At 57.7% G+C, this 27087-nt stretch overlaps 3 protein-coding genes across 9 annotated transcripts in view; all 3 read left to right on the top strand.

Annotated features, from left to right (window-relative positions):
• COL7A1 (collagen type VII alpha 1 chain) overlaps positions 1–5868 on the top strand; it is a 30690-nt gene extending 24822 nt beyond the window's left edge. Inside the window, exons 99-118 of the mRNA XM_027587396.2 lie at positions 106–141; positions 255–290; positions 370–426; positions 576–647; positions 1138–1209; positions 1419–1454; positions 1755–1835; positions 2095–2148; positions 2223–2276; positions 2349–2411; positions 2863–2925; positions 3030–3146; positions 3331–3408; positions 3506–3559; positions 3732–3780; positions 4294–4326; positions 4475–4561; positions 4799–4888; positions 4998–5195; positions 5530–5868. Of these exons, the coding sequence (XP_027443197.2) occupies positions 106–141; positions 255–290; positions 370–426; positions 576–647; positions 1138–1209; positions 1419–1454; positions 1755–1835; positions 2095–2148; positions 2223–2276; positions 2349–2411; positions 2863–2925; positions 3030–3146; positions 3331–3408; positions 3506–3559; positions 3732–3780; positions 4294–4326; positions 4475–4561; positions 4799–4888; positions 4998–5195; positions 5530–5546 (1347 nt within the window). The 3' untranslated portion in view covers positions 5547–5868. The remainder of the gene's footprint in view (positions 1–105; positions 142–254; positions 291–369; positions 427–575; positions 648–1137; positions 1210–1418; positions 1455–1754; positions 1836–2094; positions 2149–2222; positions 2277–2348; positions 2412–2862; positions 2926–3029; positions 3147–3330; positions 3409–3505; positions 3560–3731; positions 3781–4293; positions 4327–4474; positions 4562–4798; positions 4889–4997; positions 5196–5529) is intronic.
• Positions 5869–7019: 1151 nt separating this feature from the next.
• UCN2 (urocortin 2) lies at positions 7020–7410 on the top strand. The gene has a single exon (XM_027582300.1). The coding sequence runs from the start codon at positions 7072–7074 to the stop codon at positions 7408–7410; it is 339 nt and encodes a 112-aa protein (XP_027438101.1). The 5' UTR covers positions 7020–7071.
• A 1476-nt stretch (positions 7411–8886) lies between these two features.
• PFKFB4 (6-phosphofructo-2-kinase/fructose-2,6-biphosphatase 4) overlaps positions 8887–27087 on the top strand; it is a 30975-nt gene continuing 12774 nt past the window's right edge. Inside the window, exons 1-8 of one of the 7 annotated variants that reach the window (XM_027586487.1) lie at positions 12567–12698; positions 13479–13591; positions 17591–17707; positions 17853–17949; positions 21268–21334; positions 23784–23858; positions 24231–24287; positions 25016–25137. In XM_027586487.1, the coding sequence (XP_027442288.1) occupies positions 17596–17707; positions 17853–17949; positions 21268–21334; positions 23784–23858; positions 24231–24287; positions 25016–25137 (530 nt within the window). In that variant the 5' untranslated portion in view covers positions 12567–12698; positions 13479–13591; positions 17591–17595. Of the gene's footprint in view, positions 9010–12533; positions 12699–12977; positions 13212–13478; positions 13700–15739; positions 15821–17590; positions 17708–17852; positions 17950–21267; positions 21335–23783; positions 23859–24230; positions 24288–25015; positions 25138–27087 lie in introns of those variants that run through there. The other 6 variants (XM_027586488.1, XM_027586490.1, XM_027586486.1 and 3 more) reach the window with 6 other exon arrangements.

Raw genomic sequence — 27087 nt, 5'->3', positions numbered from 1 at the left:
TCTCCTATTCCCCTGGGACTCCTTGGTCCTCCCCTGCCCTCTGAGTGGTCTCCCCACTAATGCCCCCAAATCCCCTTAGCTCACTGTTGTCTTCTTCTCATATAGGGGCCCCCAGGCAGCCGGGGTGAGCGTGGGGAGAAGGTAAGGACATGGGGGAAAAGATCCCTGGGGTGGGCGGGGTTGGGGCTAGATCCTGTAATTCAGGATTTGGAACTCCTCTGGTTTGGAGAGATTCACACTCTTCCGCCCAACAGGGTGATGCTGGAGCCTCAGGGCTAAAGGGTGACAAGGTGAGTGTGGGCGTGGGAGAGGGCAGAGGCACGGACTAAGGGTGCTCCTGACTCCTCTGACTGCCCTCTGTCCACTCAGGGTGATGCAGCCATGGCTGTGGGGCCTCCAGGGCCACGGGGTGCCAAGGGGGACACGGTGAGTAGTTCTGGCCCATGTACAGCCTGGGTCTCTCTTGGATGTGGGAGGGGCTTCTCCGGGGGCTGGGCCAGGGGATCTGAGAGCTCAAACTCAGACGGGGTGAGGGCCCTCCAGCCCCTGACCCTGACTTCTGACCCCTGGCCCAGGGCCAGCAAGGGCCTCCGGGCATAGATGGTGACAAAGGACCTCGTGGAGACAACGGGAACCCTGGAGAGAAGGTACAGGGAAGGGGGTGGGGTACTCTGCGTGGGGTTGGGAGAGGGTTTCTGTGGGCTGTAGGGGCTCTATTGAGGGTCTGTGAGGATAGGAGGGGAGGATGGGGGGCTTTTGGGGGGGTCAGAGGGGAAGGGTTCAGTGGACTGTAGTAACTCTGTGGGATGGCTGAGAGGATGGGGGCTCCCCGGAGGGCTCGAGGACCTCCGTGTGAGGTCACCAAGGAGCTCTGTGGAATGTAGCTCCAGGAGAGGCCCTCTGGGAACAGACAAGGGGCTTGTCAGGTATCCGGCGTGCTCCAGGTAGGTGTAGGGGCCCCATGGTAGGAGGGAGGGCCAGGGGTCTGAGAGCCTGTGGTGAGAAATGAGCCCCGCCGGGGGGCGGTGGGTGGGAGCTGCATTGGCTGGCTCTCCTCACCCGGCAGGTCCCAGCCTTACTCCAAGCCTCCAGCCCGGTCTAGCCCTGATTGTGTCCCTCTCCCGGTCACACCCACAGGGCACCAAAGGAGAGCCTGGTGACAAGGGTTCAGCCGGGTTGCTGGGAGCTCGTGGACTCACAGGACCCAAGGTCAGCCCCACCCCAGGCACAGACCCAGACCCGCCTGTCACAAACATCTGTCTTGTGGGTGTTCTCTGAATGTTGGAGGGTTTCCAGCCTCCCTCCCTGTTGGCCACGTGTGTGTTCACATGGGATCTGTGTGCGGCCTGGGAGTCCCTGAGTGGCGTGGGGGACAGTCACGTTGAAGGGCTGCCCTCCCCCATCTGTGCTTCCCACAGGGTGAGCCTGGCACCGCAGGGATCCCAGGTGACCCGGTAAGATGCCCCTGCTCCCACAGAGACGCCCTGCCCCACAGGGCCCCTGTCCTCATGTGGTGGCCTTTGACCTTTCAGTGACTGGTGCTCTCCTGGTGTCCTCATGCTGCCCGGGGCCCCCACCTTCACAGTAACTGCTGTGATGATCCCACCCACAGGGTGACCCCTGCCCCTGGACAGCTCTGGCCTCCAATAGTGACTCTCACCCTGTGATGTTCCCTGTTCCTTTCATCATCCGGAGTGATTCTCCTGGATCCTCTCTGATCTCCTTGACTTCATATTGACCCCTTTCCCCGTCAGGGAACCCCAGGAAAGGATGGAGCCCCTGGTGTCCGAGGAGACAAAGGAGATTCTGGCTTCATGGGTCCCCGGGGCCTCAAGGTGGGAAGGGGCTGGGGTTTTTTCCTTGTTGGGCGGGGGGTGGGGGTGCTAATGTTGGAGGGCAAGGTATCTGGGGTTGAAGGCCAGGTATCTGGGGTCAGATGTTGGGATATCTGGGGTTGAATGTGGGGCATTAGGTTAGGCGTTGGAAGGTCAGAAATCAGAGTGTCTGAGGCCAATTTGGAAAGTGGTTTCGTGGTCAAGGGGTTATAGGGTGAGGTACCTGGAAGTCACTTTTCCGTCTGCTTTTTCCCTGCAGGGTGAGCGAGGGATAAAGGGAGCCTGTGGCCTCGACGGAGAGAAGGGAGATAAGGTATGGAGGTGACAGGGATGTGGGCAGCTGCGGGGCCTGGGCCGGCGTCTGACCCCTCCACCTGATCGCTGCAGGGAGAAGCTGGTCCCCTGGGCCGCCCTGGGCTGGCAGGACGCAAGGGAGATATGGTGAGTGTGGGGCACCCGGGATGGGGAGAGGATGGGTGGGCCAGGGCCCAGTTCATGTTTTCTCTTCTCCAGGGGGAGCCGGGGGTGCCAGGCCAGGCGGGGGCCCCTGGGAAGGAGGGCCTCATCGGTCCCAAGGTATGGGGTCTCTCAACAGTGGACGTAAGGGGGGCAGAATGGGGTAGGGAAGATCACGGTAGGGTGATGGGGGTGTCATGTCAACAGGGTTTTGGAGAGCTGGGACACTGGTGGGTAGAGTGAGGTTGGTCTTGAGGTTTCAGCGTGGGTTGGGGTCACAGTGGGGATTTAGGATTAAGGGATGAGAGGTGAAGTGGGGAGATGTGCATCAGGGCCAAGGGGTCAGTGGGGGAGGTTGGAGTGTCTGTATAAAGGAAATAGGTGGAATCAGGGCAAGGGCTATGACAGTAAGGTCGGGGTCACGGGGAGCACGGCAGACCAAGGGTCCTGGGATCGTAGGGTCACAGGTGCTTGGGTCATGGAAGACTGTGGCCATTGGGCCAAGGGTCTCGTGGCCATTGAGCTGAGGAGGCCAACGCAGACGGTCTCTCATGCTTCTTTCCATTCCCAGGGTGACAGAGGCTTTGATGGGCAGCCAGGATCCAAGGGTGACCAGGGCGAGAAAGGGGAGCGGGTAAGTTGAGACCAAGGTCATGGTAAACTGAGGAGATTGTACTTACTGGAAGTGCGTCCATCTTTGGGGGCTTTGATCACTGACCCTGACCTGTCTCTCCACAGGGGCCCCCAGGAATTGGGGGCTTCCCAGGTCCTAGGGGCAGTGATGGCTCTAGTGGTCCCCCTGGGCCACCTGGCAGTGTTGGTCCCAAAGGCCCCGAAGGACTTCAGGGCCAGAAGGTAAAGAGCTCTGACTCTGACTCCTGACCCCTGAACCTCCCTGACCCTTCCAACCTCACTGACCTCTGACCCTGCAATCCGTCCCCAATGCCCCTGCCCCAGTCTCTGAACCTATGATCTCCAACTTTCCCGACTTCTGACCTCCACTGCCTCTGACTGCTCACTCGGTCCTTTTGTCTGATAGGGTGAGCGAGGCCCCCCTGGAGAGAGAGTGGTGGGTGCCCCTGGAGCCCCTGGGACCCCTGGAGAGAGAGGAGAGCAGGTGAGTGGGGATTCTTGGGCATAGGGTCGGAGACCGGGGTGACCTCCGATGTCCCTAAGATCAGGGGTCACAGCCCTGTCCCATCCGTTGTGCGTAGGGGCGGCCAGGGCCCGCTGGCCCCCGCGGGGAGAAGGGAGAAGCTGCACTGACAGTAAGTGTGGGCCTGGGTGGGCTGGGCCCCACCTTCCGCACCCAGGACCCTCACCCCCTGGTCCTGGGCCCCTGACTCAGTGCTGTCCCTCCGTGAGCCCTGCTTCATAGGCCTTTTGTCTCTCCCGTGATCCATGGGTGCTTCATGACCCTTTGTGGTCTTGTGCTCCCAGGAGGATGACATTCGAGGCTTTGTGCGTCAGGAGATGAGTCAGCATTGCGGTGAGTGCGGCCCAGCCCAGAGCCTCTTGGGTCCCATTCCCACTCCACCCCAGCTCCCCCAGTCAGGGGCAGGCAGGGTCTGCAGACCTGACGGGGCTCAAGCAGTGAAGGAGATGGGCGGAGATGGACAGATACGCAGAAGGATACATGGGCTTCAGGACAGACGTGCCGACAGAACTTTCCCGTAGCGTCCCGAGCAGCCCAGCGTGGCCATGTGTGGAGGGTGGAGGTGGGAGCAGGCCCGTGGGCATCAGAGACTGAAGCTGTGTCTCCTCCTGTCCCTCTGTCTGACCACTTCCAAACCTTCTCCACGCCCGCCTACTTCTGACCCCCTCTCTCTCTCTGTGCTTCCCACCCATTCTTTCTCTCCCTCCGCCGGTCTCTCCTGTGGTCCTGCTCTGTCCATCTGTGCCCCCCTGTGTGTGTCCCTCTGTCTCTCCCCCTGCCGCTTCCCATCTTCGTCTCTCGCTCTCTGTCCTTGCCTCTCTCCTGGCCCTTCTCCGCCTGCTCCAGCCTGCCAGGGCCAGTTCATCGCATCTGGATCACGTGAGTAATTTTCTGGTATTTTCTGCTCCCGGAACTTTCCTCATCCCAGGCCTTTCTGTGCCCATCACCTGGGTCCACTCAGCCGGGGCTTGGCTGGGGTGGCCACCGTTATGACCCCAAGGCCCTGTGCCCCTACCCCTTGCTCCAGGACCCCTCCCCAGTTATGCTGCAGACACTGCCGGCCCCCAGCTCCACCCTGTGCCTGTGCTCCGGGTTTCTCACGCGGAGGAGGAAGGTGAGGACGGCTGGACCCAGGGTGGGGGGCTGTGTGGTGGGGTGCAGACCCATGAGGCGTTGCTCCTGCGTGCGGGGCAATGCCACGTGCACAGGGGCAGCACGCAGGGCATGGCACGGACACTGCATGCGTGGGAGGCCAGTGTTGCCCGCCCCGCCCCCAGGGCCAGGGTTGGGCAGCATGGACGTGGCCCCACAGCGGCCTCGCTGTGTCACAGTAAACCCACCCTGTGTGCAGGCCTGGTGCCCCCTGAGGACGACGAGTACGAATACTCTGAGTACTCCGTGGAGGAATACCAAGACCCTGAAGCTCCTCGGGAAGGTGATGGTGAGAGCGGGGGCTGCCCCAGAAGGGTTCAGGGCGGGGCGGCAGGCCCCCCCAGTCCCTCTCTGATGGCCACCGCCCCTGCTGACCTCCTGACCCCCACTGGCCCTAGACCCCTGCTTGCTTCCACTGGACGAGGGCTCCTGTGCTGCCTACACCTTGCGCTGGTACCATCGGGTGGTGGCAGATGGCACAGAGGCTTGTCACCCCTTTGTCTATGGTGGCTGTGGAGGGAATGCCAACCGTTTCGGGACCCGTGAAGCCTGTGAGCGCCGCTGCCTGCCCAGCGTGGTCCAGAACCAGGGAACAGGTATGGGCCTACCCCTCCACCCCAATAGGAGCCGGGACCCTGAGCCTCCCCAGATCAGGTCCTTGTCGGGGGCCCGGGTCAGGAGCCCCCTCAGATTGGGGGCCTGGGACAGACCCCCAGACCAAGGAACTGAACAGAGAACCCTAGCTGTGGCGTCCCTTCCATGCTCCCTCCTCCGAGGACCTGAGTGAGGATCCCCTCTCTGAGGTCAGAGCCCCACTCCTGTCATGCCCCCAGTGCCCCACTGATCCTTTGCGCAGTGCCTCTCTGGGGCACACATGCTGGGTAAGGGCAGATGGCTGAAGACAGCTCCCCACTTGCCACGCCCCCCCAGGTGCTGCCCGGAGCTGAGGCCCAGGTGACCAGCTGACCAGCTGAAGTTCAGCATCCCCTGGAGGAGTCCTGCTGTCCCTCCCCTTGGTGCTAGATGCCTGTGCGCATGTGAGCGTGCATGAGCGTGTCCGTTATTTCAGTGACTTGGTCCCGTGGGTCTAGCCTTCCCCGCTGTGGACAAACCCCCACTGTGGCTCCTGCCTCCCCAGCAGATGACTCAGTGCGGGGGTGGCTGTGGGCAGTGAGCGGATGTGACTGCATCTGACCCGCCCCTTGACCCAAGCCTGTGATGACATGGTGCTGATTCTGGGGGAGCATTAAAGCTGCTGTTTTGAAAGGCCCTTGTTGTGACTGTTTGGGGAGATGGGGGTGGCAGGGGGTTTGGTTTTCCCTGGGAGGTCAGTACTATCCTGCATGGGTGCCGAGTCCCTCTGTCCGGCCCTGGTCACTCTCCTGTGACCCTCAGTCTTGAACTTGTCCCCCAAAAGGAGTAGACCAAGTGGGGGCTGAGGACATGTCCTCACTGCTCCCCAGGAGGGGATGAGTCAGAGGGGGGGGGAGCTGCTTCATGCCAGGGGCCATGCCTCAGCTCCTACCTCAGGGGGCTGAGAGAGATAAATGGGCCGTGAAGGGAGCAGAGAGCCGGACCACAGCACCGCACTGCCTGGCCCCAGCCACGGGCAGCCCCGGCGGCCCCACCTTGCCCCAGAGGAGGCTGCCGCTGGTAGGACTGGGGAGGCTCTGGGTGGGGTGGGGTGGGCAGGGCCTTGGGGGCTGAGTGGATCTGGGATTTGGGTTGGTGGAGGTCTCTGGACCTGAGGGGGCCTTGGACTCTCTGGCTGCTTCTCCACCTTGAGGACCCCATTCCTGCTCTTCCTTGTCCTCGATCTGTTGCAAGCTCCCCCAGAACTCAGGCTCCCCTTTTGTCCCTCCGTGTTCTCTCTGTGTCTTTGCATCCCTATTTTTTTAAAAAAATATTTTACTTATTTATTTGAGGGAGAGAGACTGTGTGTGCATGAGCAGGGGGTGGGGCAAAGGGGGAGGGAGAAGCAGACACCCTGCTGAGCAGGGAGCCTGATGTGGCACTCGATCCCAGGAACCTGGGATCATGACCTGAGCCGAAGGTAGACACTCAACTGACTGAGCCACCCGGGCGCCCCTTTGCATCCCCATCTTTATCATGTTGTCTGTGTCTGGGGTGGTTCCAGCCTCCCTCTCCTCTGGTTTGCCTCCTCCCTCTCCCCCCCCCCCCAAGTGTATCTCTATCTCTACATCTAGATCTAGCTGTGTTCTCTTTATCTCCCTGGCCCCTGCTCTGTCTAGCTCTGTCTTGATTTTCTGTCTCACTCTGGCTGTCTTGTCCTTTCATCTCTGTCTCTTCTATCTGTCTCCATCCCTTGCCTAGCCTCTCTAATCTCTCTGTCTCTTTCCCTCAGTCTCCCTGTCTGTCTCTCTGCTTTCCCCATCTGTCTCTGTCCATGAGCCTTGGCTGCCCAGAGCCCCTGCCCTGAGCCTCTTTTCTCCTTGCAGCCTGACCACCACGATGACCAGGTGGGCTCTACTGGTGCCGATGGTTCTGACATTGGGCAGGGCCCTGCTTGTCCCTGCAACCCCTCTCCCAGCCTCCCAGTTCCTCCCTCAGAACCCTCCCCAGGCCATTCCCTGCCCCGTGGCCTCGGACAGCACCTTAGCCAGCACCACAGGCCCCTCCACTGCTTGGGGCCACCCCAGCCCCGGCCCCCGCCCGGGCCCCCGCATCACCCTCTCGCTGGATGTCCCCATTGGCCTCCTGCACATCTTACTGGAGCAGGCCCGGGCCAGAGCTGCGAGGGAGCAGGCCGCCACCAACGCTCGCATCCTGGCCCACGTTGGCCGCCGCTGAGCCGGAGGGTAGGGGTCACAATGATGGGACCACCCCGGATCAGGAGACCTGGAAGGCGGTGGCAGAGCAGGACGGCGCTCCATCTGGGCATGGTGCGCCTGGCCACCTCCCTGTGGGGTCACTGCCAGATGGTGTCATATCACAGCTGAGTGCCTCTCAGAGCCACGGTGTGTCTCGATAGCCTGGACGTTGCCGGATTGGGGGGCTGCCAAATGGAGTCTTGCCACGCCTGGAGCCCCACAGACTTCCAATATGTCTGGACAGCTTGGACGCTACTGTGGAATGTCACTACTGTGTGGAGTCTCGCCATGTCTGGATGCCCCAAGGTCAAAGAGCATCCAGACACTCAATGTGGTTACTCTTGCGCCACTTTTAGAAGCTTCAGCACAGGAGCCTGACATGTTATCTGAGACCAGTCCGCCTAAGACCAGACCCGCAGGTCTGCCCTGCCCCCCACGGGTCACCACCCAGGGAAGTGCAGGCTGAGGGTCACACGCATGTTTTGTGCTCCCTGAGGCAGCACCCACCTCTGATGAAGGGGCCATCAGGGGCATCTCCAGGCATGGGTGGCCAGATGTGGCAAGTCTGTGGCTGTGGTAGCCTTGCCTTGTGGCAGGCGTACACGTGCATGGGCGGCTGCGTCTCTGCGTATCTGATATCTGTGACTGTGGGTGGGCCAGGTGAGGGCAAGGTGAGGGGGCTGCACACAACAGGGGCTTGTCCCCCAAACCAGCATGAAGCACGCTCAATGCACAGCCAGGCACTGTCCTACCCACACGCCTGCACACTCAGCCGTGGCCCTTGGACATGCTTGGCTCAGGCTGCCAGGGCTGCAGCCCAGCTCTGCCCCTCCTTCATCCAACTGTCCGGAGCAAACGTGCTCATCCTTCCAAGCCTCAGCTTCCTCCTCTGTAGAGCAGTGATGCCACCAGGCTTCTTGCGAATACCAAGGGACAGTGTACGTGAAGGTTCTGGCACTCAGGAAAGAGCTCCAGAAATGTAGTGCCTGGAGAATGGGATGAACGAGGGTCATGGTCATGGGGACCCAGGGCTGAGTCATAGCTGGCTATGCTGCCCCTCTGCCCACTCCCCCCCACACACACACACCCCTGCCTCATTTCACCAACCTGGTCCCTCGGTGTGGAAGGAATCGGTTTTCCCTAATCTCACATGACCAGCTCCATTGCTGGGCTGGAGATGGGACTGACCTTCTGACCGGTGTGGACAGGCTTGCCCGCAGATGGGGCAGAAACTCTAGATAGTGTAGACGGTTCTGGCTGGAGCCAAGGGCAGACCCTGGGCAATATGGACTGCTCCGGCCAGAGACGGAGGCCACGGGGGCGGGAGTAGGGCTGCCTGGGGTGGGGGCACTGCTGGTCTCTCAAGTTGTGAGCGGCCCTGGGGGGCGGGCCCAGGGCGGGGCTGGGAAGGCGGGGCCACACGGGGCACACCGCAGCTCCCTCCGGCACCCGGAGGGCGGGGCTGCCCGGCTCCAGGCTGCAGGGGGTGGCTGCCCGGGCCACTTCGCTTGCAGGATGGACAGAGGCGAGGAGGGAGGCAGCGCCCTGACGGACCCCGGGTCAGGGAGCAGCAGGCGGGGTAGGCACGGGCGGCGGGGGAGGGGGGGAGGTTGGGGGAACGACCAGAGCGCAGTGGGGGTGGTGCTGGAAGAGGTGTGAGGGTGTTGGGGGTCTCTCTAAGTGTAGGGGTGCTCTGAGGGGGCATCAGCCTGTCAGTGGCAAGGAGGAGGGGGAACACTGTCGCCTTTCAGGGGAGTGGGGGGGCTGGGCCAAGGGGAACTATAAATAGCTTCTTCCTCCAGCCCAGAGAGAGGGACAGCCAGCTGGAGCTGCCGGAGGCCCTCATGCTCTGCCCTTTGCTGGCCTCCAAGGGGGTCATGTTTGTCCAGGTCCCCCCTCAGGGGTCACACATCATTTTGGGGAGGCCCAGGGGCTCATTTGGAAAATTTTTCATGTGAAGTGGCTTTAGCCCTTAAACCAGCATTTCTAGGGCACCTACTGTGTGCCTTGTGTGGGTCTTGGGCTGCTCTAAGCACCTACTGTGTGCTCTGTCCTGGTCATGAACTTCTCTGAGCCCTAACTGTGTGCCTTGGCTGGCCCTGAGTCACTTTGAGCACCTACTGTGTGCCCTGTGCCAAGCTGGAATCAGCAAGTGCGGACCACAGGTCACAGGCTGCTCAGTCATATGGCTCCATACCCCCAAGTTGGAACCTCACACCCTCTGTGAGCTCTGGGCCCAGGGAGATACCGGGAATGATCCTTGGTTTGAAGTGCTCAGAGGAAGCTGGAACTCCCAGGAACTCCCTGAACCTCCCAGTGGCAGCGGAGGGGAGAGGAGGAGGGAAATAAAGGGAAAGGGAGGCAGTAGAGAGCAGCAGGCCGCGGCAGCATGCCTGTCTCTGTGCAGGCCTGGGTTGCTAGTGTGCACGCACGTGAGGCTCTGTGTGCAGGCTTCTATGCACGGGCATGTGGGCATGAGGGTCTGTGTCGCATTCGCTGAGGTCCCTGGGCCTTTAGGCTGCAAAGTCTGGCCAGGACTGACCAGCCAATCCAGGGATGGGGAAGAGTTTGAGCACTGAGAACTGAGGAGCTAGGACTTCAGCCACCCTATAGCTTGTAGCCAGGGACACTGGAGAGAGGCCCAGTGGTCAGTGCAGAGGGCACCACTGGAGCCAACCTGGGCCAGGCCAGGCAGGTTCATAGAGGAGCGGGAAGGCTAAGCAGAACATAGTCACACACCAGTGCATGCTGACATCCCAGTATACTTTCCACCCCATGGCTTTGGGATGGCCCCAAGGAGGGAAAAGCCATGAAGGCTGGCTGTTCTACTGGGCATCTACCGATGCAAGAGGGCATTGCAGGGAACAAACCAGAGCCTAGGTGTAGGGGTGGGAAATGTGGTGACATGGAAGATGTGGGAGGTGAGGTTTTGGAAGGGCTGGGAGTTCATCTGAGTCCATCCTGCACTCTGGGCTGACTCTGTGACCCTGGGTCCTGCTCCCCTCCCTGTTTCCTACTCGAGAAATGGGCAGGGAGATGAAGAATATTCTTAGAGCAGAGGTAGACTCTGGCCTTGGGGAGGAGTCCCAGGCTCCTCCTGCTGGTAACCTGTGGCCTCCCACTGGATGTGGGGACTTGGGAAGGTGTGTCTGGGTCAGCCCAGGGTCAGACTGTTTGGGGAAGAGTGGGAGGTACAGAGCCACGGCTCTTCCTGGGAAGCTAGGCTCAGACTGTCTGGGCGTGGGGAAAGTTTCCTCTAAATGGCCCTGGCATCCTGCCCTGCTCTGGCTACCCTGTACCCCCAGCCTTTGACTAACATCACAAGAGGGCTGAGGAGGAGAATGGGCAGGCCAGAGGAAGTGCTGGGTGACTGTGGATGCTAGAGCACGTAGCTTTTGCAATAAGTGCTGGGGGGTGGACAGGGTGTGGGCGGGTGGTGACAAGGTCTCTGAGGTCAAGGTGGCCCCGGGATGGCCTTGGCAATGGCTAGGAGACAGATGGCAAGGCTGGCTGTGTCAGGAACAGAATGAGTGGCTTTGGAGAAGTAGGAAAGTGGGCGGGTTGTCACAAGGGGTATCCTGCTCATCAGGAGCTGCCCACGGGTGTGCTCAGAGCTGCCTCTGCGTCAGGTGGAGGGAAGTGGGGGGTGGACACTGCAGAGGAAGGATGAAGGAGGAAGTGCTCAGCTCTGTCTGGGGGCAGGGCATTCCTCCTGGGGTAGGTGGCTAGAGCTGGTTTTAGGGAGGATCTAGGAGGGCTTCCGCCTCCTGAACCTTCATCTCCCGTGAAGGGGGCAAGACATCTATATCAGAGTTATCTTAAGGGTCCTTGCCAGGCTCTGAAGTGTTGGGTGGAGACAAGTGTGTGGCAGGGAGGTCAGAGGGAGGGGGGTGCTGCACCTGTGGTGCGCTGGGCAGAGTCTTGTTATCCTGGCCGGACACACTTTAGTGAGAGAGAACCTGAGGATGTTATGATCCTGTCTGGGGGTTTTGTGGAGGACATCGCTAGAGGGCAGTGTGACCCAGCTTTGAGCAGTGTCAGTGGGGGGCCCCAGGACAGAAAGTGTACAGAACTTGGAGAAGCTGGCCTGAGGAGACAAAGGAGAACGAACCAGGGTTCCTGAACTTCTGGATTTCTCCCCTGCCCTTTGCTTCTACCGCATTCTTAGAGACAGGAGGGAGATAAGTAATATAAATGATATCACTAATGTGCTTTAGAAAGGATTTCTCAGACACTGACACATTTAATCTATACCAGAATCCTATAAGGTTGATGATGCCTGCATTCTATTTTCCCGATGATGAGATGGAGGATCATTTTTAACATATGCAAATTTACAATTTAATTGGTAAAAATGAAATCCTGGAAGAAGTAAGATACTGCCAGGGCTCAGTGAGTCCCCAGGGACCTTGGTTAAAAGGTTCTGCTCACGTGCTCCAGGTGGGCTGGAGTTTAGCCTGAGTTCCCGAGCGGCCAAGGTAAAGAGAGGAAACAATTTTGAGATGTCCCTGTCTGTGAGGTAAAAGATTTTTCCAGCGTGGTTGCGCCGGTCACTCCAGTGGGCGAGGAAGAATCCTGGGGCTCGAGAGAGGGTCGGGACACACGGCTGGGGGGCGCAGCGGTTGACAACTGGCATAACGCAGGGGCCACCAGACTGGTCCTGACCAACTGAGACCTGCGGGTCAAACAGGCGCAGCTCCTTGGCCTGCAGATCCCTCCCTCCCGGGGGCCCTGAGATCAGCGGTAGCAGTGAACGGAACCCAGGTGCCCTGCGGGCAAGGCTGTGCAAATCGAAGCGGTGGATGAGGCCGATGCAAATCTGCGCGGTCCCGTTGGGCGTGCTGGGCTCGTGCATCCCCGACAGGGTCCGCACTGTGATCCAGGCCCTGAACCTGTGCGGAGTTGGGCATGCGCGTCCCCGATCCCGGCGCGAAGGGTGGGCCTGCTGGGTCTAAAACCGGCTGGCAGGCGAGTTGGGCATGCGTGATCGGAGGCCGGTCCCTCCTCAGATGGGGTAGGGCCTACTCGTTCTGGGGCGGGGCCTGCGGGGAGTCTGACTGGCTCAAGGAGGCTCGAGGAGGGGCGGGGCCGGGGGGCGGGGCCTCGAGTGGCCCGAGGTGGCCTGGCTGCTGGGTCGGAAGCCGCGCAGTCCGACTCATCGCGTCCCGGGTATGGCGTCCCCACGGGAACTGACCCAGAACCCCCTGAAGAAGATCTGGATACCGTACAGCAATGGGAGGCCCGCTCTGCACGCCTGCCAGCGCCGTGGTGAGGCGGGGTCCGTGGAAAAGGGGAGGGTGGTGCACGGGGTTGGGTGGATAGGGCGGCCTGGGCAGTGGTCTCGCACGGAAAGGGGGCCAAGAACCAGGTGGGGGACAGGTGAGGCTGCCGTGACTGGTGGTAGGGGAGCAGGAACAGGTCGAGGGCTGGGCACAGGTGTGGCAGAACAGGGGGCGGAGACAGGTACGTGGCCGTCTCCCCTCGCTAGGGGCTAGGTCCGGCCACCATCACCTCCGGCCCCTTCTCACCCGAGTCTGTACCCACCAGGTCAGGCCAGGGGAGGATTCGGAGCCTCCTGCTGCCATTCACTTCAGGCCAGAGAGCGTCGGCCAGGTCTGAGCTGTGTTGGCCTTACGGAAATCGCTTGACCTTTCTGAGCCCAGAACTTTCAGAGGCCCAAAGGTGGGCCAGTCCCCTTGGCCTTAACTACCCACCTCTGGGGCTAAAACCGAGCTTTGGGAGGAATTTCAGGGAAGTGCAGTTGTGCTGAGGATGGAGAAGGTGAGAACACCGTCCCATATGGACCTGTCTTTGTGTCCATGGGGTACATCCAGGCGGGGTCGTGGGTGAATGATAAAGTTGGAGGGGGAAACATCCAGGAGACATGCTGAAATTCATGAAATTGTTAAGGAATTGTTAAGGGGCTCGCCTTTCCTGGGATCCCGGTGTTTAATCCACTTTACTTGACTTTCTGCTTGTTCTTAAATGAGTCTGCAATCACTTATTGCCAAGAAAAACAAAGGTTTTTTTGTTTGTTTGTTTTTTTAGGAGTAGCTGAAACATTATAATGAATTTGCAAGTTGGCAAGGACCTCAGAGAACATCTAGTCCAACTTGTACAGATATAGAAATGGAGATCAGGAGATTGTGTGATGTGCTAAGGTCTCCCTGTACTCCTTGACCTCTGCTTGGGCATGATAAGGGAGGGGAGAGTGCTCTGTTCTTGTTTTGCCTTGAGGCCAGCCTGGGGGCCCTGGCTTTGACCAAGATGTAAGTCCTGTGGGTGGGCTGTGTGTATCTCTTACCACACTGGGTCCTGGTAGGGGGTGGCCATGGTTTTGACCAGGCATTCTGGTGGGTCATGGCTCTGACCATGATGTAGGTCCGGGTAGGATGCTGAGGTGGTGATCAGGCTCTTAGCCCCGGAGCCATGGCTTTCCAGTCAATACTCAGTCCTGAGAGGCAATGGCGACCGCCTAGCCAGCCCTCCTTCCAGGCTTTTCTGGAGGGACCGAGGCCAAGGCCCCTTGCTCTTGTGCTTCTAGCCAGTCTGTGTTGTCCTAACGAGGGAGTGTCCGCTGTTATTACATAAAGGGGAAGAAGTCAGAACCTGGGCTTTGAAGGCAGGAACACTCAAGCCGCATCATGGCTCAGTTGTGTGACCTTGGGCAAGGAGCTGACCCGCTAGGCCATGGGTTCCTCATCCTTGGGGTGGAGACAGTCATCATCCCAGCTCCCAGGAGCTGCTGTGAGCCTCTTTTCGAGGAGATGCTTGATAAGTGGTGGCAGCTGGTGCTGTCATTTCGCCACCACCCTTCTTTGCTTCTCAGTACCTCAGAATCAGGAACTGAAGCATCAGCTCTGAGCCAACCCCCATTCCAGATGGCAAAGATGCTGAGGCCCAGTGGGGAGGGGCCTGTGTTTCTCCAAGCTCCAAGGATGCGGTGAAAATATGCCTCTGGCCTGAGCAGAGGGCCTTCCGTGTGGCACTGTCTCAGGGTGTTACAGTAGGTGAGACTCTGGACTGGCCCAGCACAGGAGGGCTTCCTGGAGGAGGAGGCACCCAAGAAACCGAAGATGAGACCTGCAGATTGTATGGGGGTTTGGGCCCCAGGCAAGGGTCCCTGAGTTCACAGCAGGGAGTAAGCCATGAGTGAACATGGAACCTGTCTGGGCAGCACCCGCAGTCCCCAGAGCCTGTTTTCATGTAGCATTTTACCCCCTGTATGGTAGATTTATAACTTGGTGGAAGACCACAAAGACAGGTGAGGACCTGAGGGTGGGGGATGGGTGGAAGCTGACCCAATCACAGGGCTTTGTAGAGAAGAGGATATGGAGCCCCTGGTTGGTCTGTGCTGTGTAGTGGGTTGTCTTTGGCGTCTAGTCCCTGGCCCCTGAGGGCCCCAGGGGCTGCGCGGCTGTGCCTCCTCCACCCCTACTCTCCATTAGCAATTCTTATTCTTTTGGTGAAACTCAGAGCTAAGCATGAGGGCCTGGAAGCTGTTACCTTCTTCATCTTTTACCCCTCAGCTCAGCCTTGGAGGAGCTCTGGGGGCAGGTCGGGCAGGGGCTGAAGAAAGGACTCGGAGCATGCCAGAAAGGACAGTGCTGGTGATAGCCTTTATTAGCAAAAAGGTAGCAAGAACTTCTTGGCTAGGGACACAACTGGAATGTGCACAGGACAATAGGAGAGGTGACTTACTGTCCCCTCTGAACAGGACAGTGATGCCAGGTTGCTTTCTTTTTAAAGAGTTCTCCCTTCCCCAGCCTGGCCCCAAGGAAGTGGGAGCAGGTGCAGTTCTGGAACCTTCTCCAGGACTTGTGGCTGCCCCTGAGGTGGCCCACCAGAAAGTCATCACAGGGTAGCACCAGGCTTGTCCCGGGCCTCTTGATTCCTAGGGCTCTTGCGGCCCTAAGCAAATTTATAGGAAAAGGAACGAGTGAGGTAAGTTGAATGGACATGTCTGCAAATCTCCTTCTGCACATAAGCCTCAGGTTCTGCTGTGTAATTGCTCAGTAGCGAGGCTCTCAAGGGCCCAGAGCTGCAGCTTCGGCTGCACCCCAGCTCCCCTGGTGCATATGCTCTCTCTGTTCAGGCCCTGTGGTGTGCCGTCTTGTGGGCCTCCGTTTGTAATTCCTCCTCTGCTAGCTTGCTTATGTTTTGCTGTTGTAAGCAGAGCTACTGCAAACACACTTGTACTTTGAGCTTTCTTTGGGTCATTTCCTTGGGAGCTTATCTTGAGGAAAAGAGTTGATAAGTAATTTATTGCTCTTGTTTTGCACCCAGTCCTGGTTGACCACCCTGCCTGCCTACTGTGGCCGTGCATGGGACCAGGGAGGAGATCCTGTCACCACACACTGGGGGAGAAGGCCAGGGCTGTCTCTGGGAAGGTAGGAGATGTGAAGAGGGGATGCAGAACCCCACTCCTGAGGTTGTGGGAGAGCCCTTCAGGGAGCAGTGGGAAGGAGGGGAGCAGGCTGGGTGTGTAGGCTTCCCCCGTGCTTAGTAGCTGATTCACTGCCCTTTGGTTGCTTGAGAGCCCTGACCCGCAGTTGTGCAAACAGCACAGGCCTCAGTGTCACTGGCTCTCAGGATGCATGGCCTTGCCTAACTTGCTTTTCTCTCACCTTCGCCAATGCTGGGGTTTTTCTGCAAATTCACTCTTGCTCATTGTTGGCCTGTGTTCTGTGGGATCCTCTCCTTCCCTCCCCTGAGGCTCACAGTTTGGGTCACATTTGCCCAAAGGTCAGGTACAGGAGCGATGGAGCCCCCACTGGCAAGCAGGGCCCTTTACTTCTCTGAGGGCTTGCCTAGAGACGGACAGGTGCCTCTGCACCCCGAGTCCCAAGGGCAGTGGGTGCTGAGGTGCACCTGCGTCCTCAGGGCCGGGCAGGGGGCACAGCTTCCCAGGCATGCCCTGGCTTTTACCTGGAGATAGTGCTAGGCCTCACTGAGCATTTATCATCCCATTTGACAGGTGAGGACACCAAGGCTCAGAGTTGCCAGTCATGATCAGAGTCAAGAGAGGAACCCAGACCTGACACCTGCGCCCTAGACAGGGCTGCCCCTGGGGCCTCTGTGCTCCAGCTCCAGTGAGGGAGACAAGCTGAGGGGTAGGGCCCAGCAGGCTGTCCCCAAGAAGGGCTACCAGGAGAAGGCACTTGAAGAGCCCTGGGGACAAAGAAGGGGCAGTGACAGGTGCCCACATGGGCCGCCTGTCTGCTGTGGTTTCACATGGCCCAGGTGCTGGGGACGGTGGAAGGGAAGCTTTCTAAGGTTTCTGCAGTGAGGCCACACTGAAAGTGGAGCCGGGTCACGTGAGGCCAGTAGTTTTGCTGTCTAGGTGTCTGTCCCAGTGGGCCAGGGTTTGGGGATGCTGTGTCCAGACCTGTCCCCGCCTCTGGCCTCAGCAACTTCTCTGGCTGGCGCACTGACCTGGCGGCACGTGGGATGGTGCAGGTGGACCGTCTGAGGGACAGTCCTTGTGGACATTGGTCTAGGCGTCTGGTCTCAGCCCCTTGTGGCACTCACCCTGGGTGATTTCGAGATGCCAGCCCCCCCCATAATTTTTGAGCGCCAACTCCGTGCCAGACCACATGATCCAGAATGGCTCAGACACTGCAGGGCTGCCCTCACTCCAAGTGATCAGGTGCAGGGGGCAGACTCATGGGTGAGGTGATCAGGATGGAGGGAGTGTGCCGGGGTAGCACGGAGGTGGCTGGGAAGAAGGTCTCACTGAAGAAGCAGCTTTTGAGCTGGGCTTTGTACCAGATGAGGCAAAATTCCCAGCAGGGAGGGTAAGCAGTGGAACTGTGCTAGCAGGAATGTTGAAAGGCTGTGCGGGGTGTGGGATTCCCGGATGACAGGTGGGCGTTGACTATCTCCTGGGCTTTGGCTCTGTCCTGCCTGTTCATTCAGGGGCGGGGCAGGTCCAGCTTTATATCCGAGGCACCCATCAGCATAAGGGGCTGATGAGATCATCTGCACTGCTGGAGCCCAGACAGGCCTGGGCAGCGGGGTTATGCCAGTGGTGGCTCGAGACCAGCGTCTGAGGCCAGGAGGCCTGGAAGGCCCGTCTGATATCCTGTGCGGGGAGCAGAGGGAGGGGCACATTGGAAGGCATCCCAGCCCCTATCTGACACGGCCTGCTTGCCTTTCAGTTTGCATGACCAACTGCCCAACGCTCATTGTCATGGTAGGCCTGCCCGCCAGGGGCAAGACCTACATCTCTAAGAAGCTGACTCGCTACCTGAACTGGATTGGCGTGCCCACTCGTGGTGAGACTTGGCCTTGGCTTCCAAGGGGGCCTTGGGGCTTTGTGGAGGAGGGGAAGGGAAGAGAGAAGGCTGGCCTGGGGTGGGTCAAGGTCAAGAACTGGGGAGGGCTGATGCTGTGTGAAAGCTGAGCCTTTCTTTCCCCCAGAATTCAACGTTGGCCAGTATCGCCGGGACATGGTCAAGACGTACAAGTCTTTTGAGTTTTTCCTTCCAGACAATGAAGAGGGCCTAAAAATCAGGAAGTGAGTTTGTGTATGTGTGTGATTATGTGGGTTTACAGAGAAGACCCTGGAGCCCAGGTGCCCAGGTGCCCAGCTGCTCCTGAGCCCTGGCCTTGCTGTGCCTGCGACAGGGCTGGTCTCCTGACCTCTCAGGATGTGGTGGGGTTGGGGAATGTGTTGGATATGGGGACATCGGGAAAGGGTGTAGGGCCTCTTTTTTTTTTTTTTTTTCAGATTTTATTTACTTATTTGCGACAGAGAGAGAAAGAGAGAGAGCATGAGCGGTGGGAAGGGGCAGAGGGAGAAGGAGAAGAAGAAGGCTTCCTGCTGAGCAAGGAGCCTGACTTGGGGCTTGATCCCAGGACTCTGAGATCATGACCGGAGCTGAAGGCAGACACTTAACTGACTGAGCCACCCAGGTGCCCCAGGTGTATGTCCTCTTGGTGGCTGGCTCTGCCCTGGGATTCATGAACCCTTAGTAAAGACATCCTATGGGAGGGGAAGATGGGGCTTCAGAGAGATGGAGGAGACCTTGCCAGGGCAGGTCATGGGCCGGCTGCAGAGACCTCTCACTTGCTTACCCCAGGCCCTTCGTGGGCATGGCCTCTGGTAAGGAGGGGGACCCCGTGGGTGCAGGGACACAGGCCTCTGGGATGGGGCAGAGTGGGAGAGGGACTACCTCCTGGCACCTTCTCACGAAGCTAGAAGGATTGGGCCCAGAACCGCATCCTTCCTTCCCTTGCCCCGGGATAAATTTGGAGGATGTTCGGCATGTGCTTGGCATGTTCTTGGCATGGGTAGGACAGGCCTTGGCTTTGCTTTCATGTGGCTCAGACTTCACCCTCCTGTTCTCATTCATGAATTTGCATATGATACCCTACCTCTTGCCCTCCCTGCCCCATTCAGACTTGAACCAAGAACACCAACTGGTGGTCTGAGGATCTGTGCTCTTTTAGGCAGGTATCAGCTGAGGGATCAAGAAGCTTCCTTGCCCTTGCTCTGGGTCCAGCCACTGTGGTAGGGCATTTAGCAGAGGTTGGCCCAGCTCTAGTGACCTCCCCAAATCAAGTGGAGCTCCAGGCCAGAAGCTCCTGGGTTGTTGCCCAGGCCTGGATACTAGGCTGTCTGCTCTGTCTCTGGCCACCAGGGGGCAAGAGCTCCCCACTGTGGGGCTTGGCCCTTCCCCAGCGTGGGCTCTCGGCCAGGCCGCAGCAGCACCAGGAAAGGGCAGGGGAGTCTGACGTTCAGGCCTCTGTCCGAATTGTGGGTAAAACTGGAGGCTGGACCCTCTGGCGACCCAGACAAAAGGGAGGGAACTGATATTTGAACTCCTGCTGTGTGTGGGGTGCATGCTGCCCGTTGTCACTCCTCCCCGTTTTACAGGTGAGGAAGCTGAGGTTCCGGAGTCTCACACAAGATAACAAGTTACTTCCCAGAGCCCAGCCTTGAATCTGTAGCCCATATACCACTAAAAACCGCTGTGCCCATCTTTCTAGTGTTACCCTGTTAGTAGGGCAGAGGCTGTATCCCGTGCAAATTCTGTAACAATCTCAAGCTGTGGGCACCGACCTGCTTATTTGCTCTCCCCTGCACGCGGCCGGTGGTGTCATCTCACTCCCCCAGATGCGGAGGCAAGGTCTGAAAGTGATGGTACTGTGTCGGATCACGCAGGGTTTGAATTTGAAGCCAGGCCTGTCTGAATCCAAAGTGTCTGTGGGAAGAATAAGGGAGCTGGCCCTCCCAGGGCCCACCAGTAAATCTGCTCAGGCCTCCTGTCGAAGGTAGGAGTATTGAGATTAACTCAGATGGGGAAATCCCAACTTGGAGAGGTTGGGGAGCTAGTCCAGGGTGGCCCAGCTGGAACAGAGGCCCCAGCAGGAGAAGCTGGGGGCAGGTTTACGGGGGCCTGTCTGCAGGCACACCCTCTGGCTATTCCTAGAAACCCTCCCTCCTGAATCTAAAGGCTGACTCTGGCCCTTGGGCTTCAGGACCATTTCCCAATGACCAGCCCAGAAGGTCCCACAGGTGATTGGCAACATAGAAGGATCAGACTTTTTAAAATGGGAAGGCTGCGAAGAGAAGGCTAAATTTCCCAGAGCCCTGGGTGACCACACATTGTTGAGGTCCCTGGAAGCTACACAGCGTTGGTGTCTGTCCCTGACACAGGGCACAGTGGAAGGTCCAGGAAAGGGCATGCAGGGTCACGTGCACACGTGCAGGTCACGTGTACACATACGCCACGAGGCACATTCATACTTGCACACTCAGTCTCCTACCGCACACAAGCCCACAGGCCCGCCCGTGGGCACATGCACGTGCGGCTAACAATTCCATTCAGGCCAGTTCTGGAGTTAGCATCCACGGTCCACCTGGAGTTAGCATCAGTCTGCACAGGTGAAGGGCTCAGTCCCATACGCCTGCCCCCGCTTCACACCCACACCCCCAAATGCTCAGGCTCACAGGCTGCTCATCCCCTGTCTCCATTGGAGCCCTGAGATCCCTCTTTCCTGGTGCTGCCTCAGCCAGAGCAACCCACTGATCCTAGCCCAGGACCTGGGGTGCTCGTGCGGCTGGCCAGAAATGGCTCTGGCAGTGCCAGTTTCCCAGACTCTCAGAATTCAGGGGGTTTTGGCAGAGGAAAGCTCTTTGAAGTTTTAACCGAAAGACCCACCGGGGCGCAGAAAGGTCACAAAGAGGCATAGGAGCAGAGCTCCTTCCAGGCATGCGGACTCAGCTCTGCCACCAATTTGCCCCTGACCCCAGCGGGCTGCCCCCTGCTCTGCCTGGCCTGTGCCTCCATGCTTGGGCACGGCGGCCTGGCCAGTGAAAGGCCCGGCAGCACTGCCCTTGGATGTGCTGGGGTTTACGCACCCAATCCGAAGTTCAAACAAATGGAAGAAGATCTAACTTTACTCTTGCATGAAGAAAGTGCAGGTAAGGGGCGCCTGGGTGGCTCAGTCGGTTAAGCGTCTGCCTTCGGCTCAGGTCATGATCTCAGGGTCCTGGGATCGAGTCCCACATCGGGCTCCTTGCTTGGTGGGGAATCTGCCTCTCCCTCTGCCTGCCGTTCCCCCGCTTGTGCACGTGCGCATGCGCGTGCTCTCTCTCTGACAAAATCTTAAAAAAACATATCCCCAGTGGCCAGGAGCACATAGCCTTCCACTTACAGCAGAGTTAGCAAAAGCACTGAAATGACCTCAAGGAAAGAGAGCCCTTGAGAGGAGAAGGGGCCCCAGGGACTGGGCCCTCTCCGGGCTGGGGTAGGATGTGTCTCTGATCTGTGGCCCTCCTGCGGCCACGGTTGGGTGCAGGGCTGACCCTGTGTTTTCTCTTCTGAAGGCAGTGTGCACTGGCAGCCCTCCGTGATGTCCGGCGGTTCCTCAGTGAGGAGGGGGGACACGTGGCGGTGAGTGGGACATCCCCGCGACTTCTGGGAGTGGCATGTGGGAGCCTAGCTACATCTAGCCCTTCGCTGGTCAGGTGTCTGGCAGGGAAGAGAGGGTGTGCAGGGCCCTGGGAGGAAGTCTACAGCCACTATAAAGGAGGAAGCCAGAGGCTGGATGTGTGCTGGGAATTTCCCTCTGGGCTTGTGGTTGCATTTGACCCAGTAGGACTTCCTTCTGAATACTCACATTGTTGGTCACCACATGTGGTATCTGTTACCTAAGTCTTTAGCCAATGTGATTTCTTCTGGTCTGGGGAGAATCCTGCCCCACATTTAGTGGCTGTTCCAGGAACCCGCTGAATCCTGGGTAATGGAATTCCAACGATGTGTTGGCCCTTCCTGTCAGCTGGATGGGTGGGATGAAGTTGAGCAAGGGTGTCTATGGGAAAGGCCCCTCCTCTCCCCCTATGCAGTCAAACACAGGAGCTGCTTTTTCCTTCCTTTTTCCTCTTGGAGGCGTGCTTCCTGCAGCTCATAATCCCCCAGCCCCATCTGGATCAGTCACCTTCTGGGTCTCGGGAGTTCCCTCCTCCTGACTCCCCCGTTGAAGCCTTGCTCGCAGACCCCATGTCTTCTTTTTCCTTCGTTTACTGACTTGTTTAGTTGGAGCATGTACTCCAGTAGCTTCCTGAGGAAGGTACTTGGGAATTACCTCACATGAGATCTTGTGTGTCTGGAAATGTCTTTTTTTATCCTCGTATTTGATGGTTGGGTTTAGGTGGGAAGTATTTTTCCTTTAGAATTTCCACAACATCGCTCTGTTGTAGTATGGCTTCTCGAGTAGCTGTGGAAAAGTCGGATGGCATTCTGATTTGCTGATCTTCCCAAAAGTTTCATCTCTTGGAGGGAACTGGGGCTGCCCATGCCCTTTTCTCTGGGGAGAACTTTAGGGCCCTGTGATGGGTCTTCTCCGCCATGCTGGGTCCCGGGGCGGCCCTCTCCAATGAGAAACTCTTTTCTAACAGGTCAGGGAACCTGTCACCTGTTATTACTTTGATAAGCCACCCCCACCAGTTTCTGACAATTGATTCTCTGCTCCACTCCCATTTTTCTGAGCTGCTTCTTCTAGAACTCCTGGTGGTTTCATGCTGGACTTGAGCCCTAATTATATCTTTTTTTTTTCTTCCTGATTGCCTATCTCTGTCACTTGTGTTCTATTTTCAGGGAGACTATCTCAACATTATCGTACAAGCATTCGGTTGAATTTTTAAAGAATTTCTGTGATCCTGGGCGCCTGGGTGGCTCAGTTGGTTGGGCGGCTGCCTTCGGCTCGGGTCGTGATCCTGGAGTCCCGGGATCGAGTCCCGCGCCGGGCTCCCTGCTCAGCGGGGAGTCTGCTTCTCCCTCTGACCCTCTTCCCTCTCGTGCTCTCTATCTCTCAGTCTCTCTCAAATAAATAAATAAATAATCTAAAAAAAAAAGAAAAAGAATTTCTGTGATCCTGTTTTAGTTTCTGAATTCTAAATTTCTCATCACTGAATGTTCCAGTTTTTTAGAACTCTGTTTCTGTTTGGGGGTTACTGCAGTATTTTGTCTCTCTCTTTAGATAACAGTTGTAAGGTTTTTGTTTTGTTTTGTTTTTTTGACATATCTTTCTGTTCTCTGTCCTGTCTTCATTTTCTCAAAGCTCCTTTTATTCTTTTTTATGTAGTCTCTGTTTTTCACATTCGGGGTTTTGCTGGAGCAGCCCCTGAGCCCTGGTTGAATGCCCTTTTAAAAAAAGTGATGCTCTAAAAGCTGCTTTTAGACGCGCGGGTGAGTGGGTCACCCCTGAGGGCACGTGGACGGGCCCCAGGTGGTTCAGGAGGAGCCCCAGACGGGTCAGCCTGGCCGGATGAGGCAGGGAGAGGGCCTGGGGCTCCGCCTGCTCTCAGTTGCACCACCGGGCGGGCCCCCCTTTTCCTCTGTACCCTTGTTCCTTTTCTCCAAGACAACTGGGTCCTGTTCCTGATGCTGCCCGTTCTGCACGGGTGGGTGTGCTGTGCAGGCTGAGGGCTTATGTTTGGTTTGCTCCATCTCTCCGAGTCAGTCCCCCACATTTTGTCGACATCTCCTCTTCCATTCTCTTTATTCTTCTTTTCCCATCTTTGTGGAGTCTCGGGATGGAGTGGAGATAAACAGGGGTTCCGCACTCCATGTTTAACTGGTTTTACAGGAAGTCCTGTTGGCCAAGCATGGACTGAGTGCCTGCTGGGAACACAGGTACCCACTCCTCCCAGCTTCCTTGAGGCGTGTTCCTCGAGGGAGGGGCGGCCCGGCCCGGGCGTCGCAGGTCTAAAGGAGACCGGCCAGGCGGGTGGCCTGGGCATGAGCTGGTCCCCGTGAGAAATCTGGTTCCTCTGCAGCCGCTGTCGGCTGGCTTCCCCCCTGCTCCAGGGCCAGAGTCCGAGTGAACCTGGTTTGGTCCTAGGTTTTTGATGCAACGAATACCACCCGAGAGCGGAGAGCGACCATCTTTAATTTTGGGGAACAGAATGGCTACAAGGTGAGGCGTCTTTGGTTCACTTCCTCAGTCGGGCTGTGCACATTTGGACCCCCCGCCCCGGGCCCCTCTCACAGCCTCCTGATGTGCGCAGGTGTCAGGCAGGTGGGCTCCAGAGTGGATGTGGGATACAGGAGTTGCCATTTCCTCTCTGTCTGGGGTTTTCTTTTGGGGGAGGTGGGCATCTTATGGGAGGGTCCTGGATAGGATGGCACCTAGTTTGGTTGGGGGCTTCTCGACCCTGTCGCCACCCCCAGAAGAAGGGCCTGGGGTCACCCTGGCCATCAGGGAGGTGGGAGCTCCATGGAGCCAGGCCCAGGACCCTGAATGTGTCTGTGGTTCCTTCCCTCCTGCCGGCCCTGGTCCTTGCCGAAGACCTTTTTTGTGGAGTCCATCTGTGTGGATCCTGAGGTCATAGCTGCTAACATTGTGGTGAGTGGTGTCTCTGACCTTGTGGGGGCAGTAATACAGCTGAGGTGGCATGTGACAGTGAGGTCTGTCTCTGGGTTTGGGCTGGTGCCTAGGCCAGCCTCTCTTTGGGCTTCTTGAACATTGGGGGCGGGGAGGGAAGGCGGTGCAAGGCCAGGTCAGGAGATCGGAGACTCCTGAGCACCCCTCGTGTGGAGGGCCGTGTAGCTGGGGGGCATTCACTCTTGCTCTCTGCTCTTACCTTCCCCTCCCTTTCCCCCTCATCATTCCCTGGACAGTGAGAGAGGAGCTTCAGCCTCTGGAGGTAGGGGGTGGGGGTAGGAAGTGATGTTTATATTTCGAAAGCGAAAGAGATTTGACCTCTCTCCACTGCCCCCTGTTTATCCAAGGAATGAACATCTGGGTTGGGGGAGATGGTTCAGCTGGGAAGGGGCTTCCGGGCCCTTTGCTCCTCTGGCCTCACATCCCCCTGTGCCACAAAGATGAGGACTCCTATCTTAGGCTGCCCAGTAACACTCTGTTGGCGCTGGTGTGGGAACTAAGACCAGGGAACTGCTGGACTCCTTCTAACGGAACCAGTCTCCGGGGATCGGCTGCCAGCTTCATGCCCCCAGCCTTGCCCTGGCCTCTGGCTCAGCCTCCCCTCACCCCCTGCCCAGCATCCTCCTTGGTATCTAGCCCTGCCTGGCCTCCAAGCCTGATGTGTCCTTGCTCTGTGCCTGGTCCGGCAGCAAGTGAAACTGGGCAGCCCTGACTATGTGAACCATGATAGTGACAAGGCCACGGAAGATTTCATGCGGCGCATTGAGTGCTATGAGAATTCGTACGAGTCGCTGGATGAGGACCTGGACAGGTGAGTGAGGAGAGCACCACATCCCGCAGCTTATGATGGGTGGGTGGTGGGGGTCCTGCTCAGCTGCCTCCTTGTGACTCGCCGGGGTGGTGGCTGAGCGGCCACCCCAGCAGTCAGAGATGGTCTGGCCTTGTTTCTTTCCTTTGGGCAGAAATTGTGGGCCAGAGGTGACTTGCAGAACCCCTATTACCTTATCTGGGGCTCTGCAAGTCAGAGTTTTCTGTTATTCCATATGACTCAGTGACCCTGCACTGGGCATAGAGCTTACTAGAATGGAAGGGAGGGAGGGCGAGAGGGAGGAAGAAAGGAAGAAAGAACAGAATTTTCTGCTATTCCCTTATAAAATCAAGCCTAATTTCTGTGTGGAGAGTCTTCCCGCAAGGCATTTGCAAACATTACATGTTCTTTAAGTGTGCAGTCTGTGTTTTGAGATGGGGGGGGCGGGAAGGAGTGCCCAGATCCTGCTTACAGCTGACAGTGACCCATGCTGATAAGCCCCACTGCCTCCTTCTGGAATGGCCGACCCAGCAGGAGTAAGTGTTGGGTGGGAGGGGTCTTTAGGCCCACAAGGGGCATCAGCTGAGGCTCTTACAGTAGCAAACTTTATCTGTGAAGGGTCAGGTAGAAAATATTTTTGGGGGCATACAGTCTCTGTTGAGCTATTTAACTCTGCCATTGTAGTGCAAAGGAAACATAGACAACATGTCAATAAATGGGCATGACTGCGTTCCGATAAAACTTTATTTACAAAAACAGGCTGCGGGCCGAATTTGACTTTTTGGCTATAGTTTGCCAACTTCTGTATTACAGTCAAAGTGGGTGCAGTGGTTAAGCAAGTAACACTGTGGCCCCTTGGTAAAGTATTGCATAGTCACAGATCATAGCCAAGACACTGGGGACAGGGTAAGTTATGTGGCATTAAGTGAAAGTCTGGAATGTAAACTTGGGCATAGGGTCCTGTATAATCACATGAGAACATCTAATGCGTACAGACCAAGGGGAACAAGCACCCGTAAGAGGGATGATTTCTGGGGGTCTTTACAGAATAGTTCCTACTGTAACTCCAGTAGGAACTCCTCCTCTGGCTGAGTCTCCTTGGCCGGGCTCTGTGGCCAACCCCAGCCAGTCAGCACCCACTGCCTGGGCCCCGGTGGTTTTTCGTGTTTCTCTAGTCACCCCAGCACAGTGGTTCTTGTAGTTCTGTGATGTGAGCGCACGAGAGAGGCTTAACTGGAACAGCTCCTGTTGGATTCCTCAGTTAACATTGCTACTGTTTTTATTGGTGTCCATGTAACAACCCTAAACTTAAACCTAGGCCCTCGGGCCAGACAGTGAGAACTCAGATGAGAACCTTCAGAGGGCCTCCCTGGGCCAGCCCAGAGCAGGATGCCTGAGAAACCCCATCTCTCCTCCTGTTGCCTCCCCAGCACCCAGCAAACAGAAGCAGAGCGTGTTCTCCCAACCGCCCCGCTGCCCAGCCCGAGCAAGCAAGGGAAGTGGCTGAGCTGGGGTACAGGGGCGGGGTTTATTGGGGGAAGGAAAGGCAGGTCCAGGGATGGCTGGCAAGGGAAGCGGAGGCGAGGAGCATTTGCCAGCTGCCCCCAGGTCAGTCGTGGAAAAAACCATCTCTTATTCACCTTACAGACTGTGCGTTGAGAGCTCAGAGGTAGGCAAGCGGGGTCCGGGGGCCACAGAGCAGCAGTGAAAGTCACAATGTGTATGACTGACCCTTTGGATGTCACCTTTTGGAAACACGACAAGTGTTGAGCACCTCTCACAGGATCTGTCTGGCTGTTCCACGTGTTGTGTTGCTCCATCCTCACCCCTGTCACTTGCACACCAGCTGCCTGTCCATGTGTTGTGGTCTCAAGCCCAGTGGTCCGAAATGCACAGCTCTGTGGCCACTTCCGATAGTGGCAGGATGAGCCCTCGGGGGCCCAGTCACACTCA

Source organism: Zalophus californianus, chromosome 1 (assembly GCF_009762305.2).
Source record: "Zalophus californianus isolate mZalCal1 chromosome 1, mZalCal1.pri.v2, whole genome shotgun sequence".
Lineage (NCBI taxonomy): Eukaryota > Metazoa > Chordata > Mammalia > Carnivora > Otariidae > Zalophus > Zalophus californianus.
This window is presented reverse-complemented; position numbering and strand designations above follow the sequence as displayed.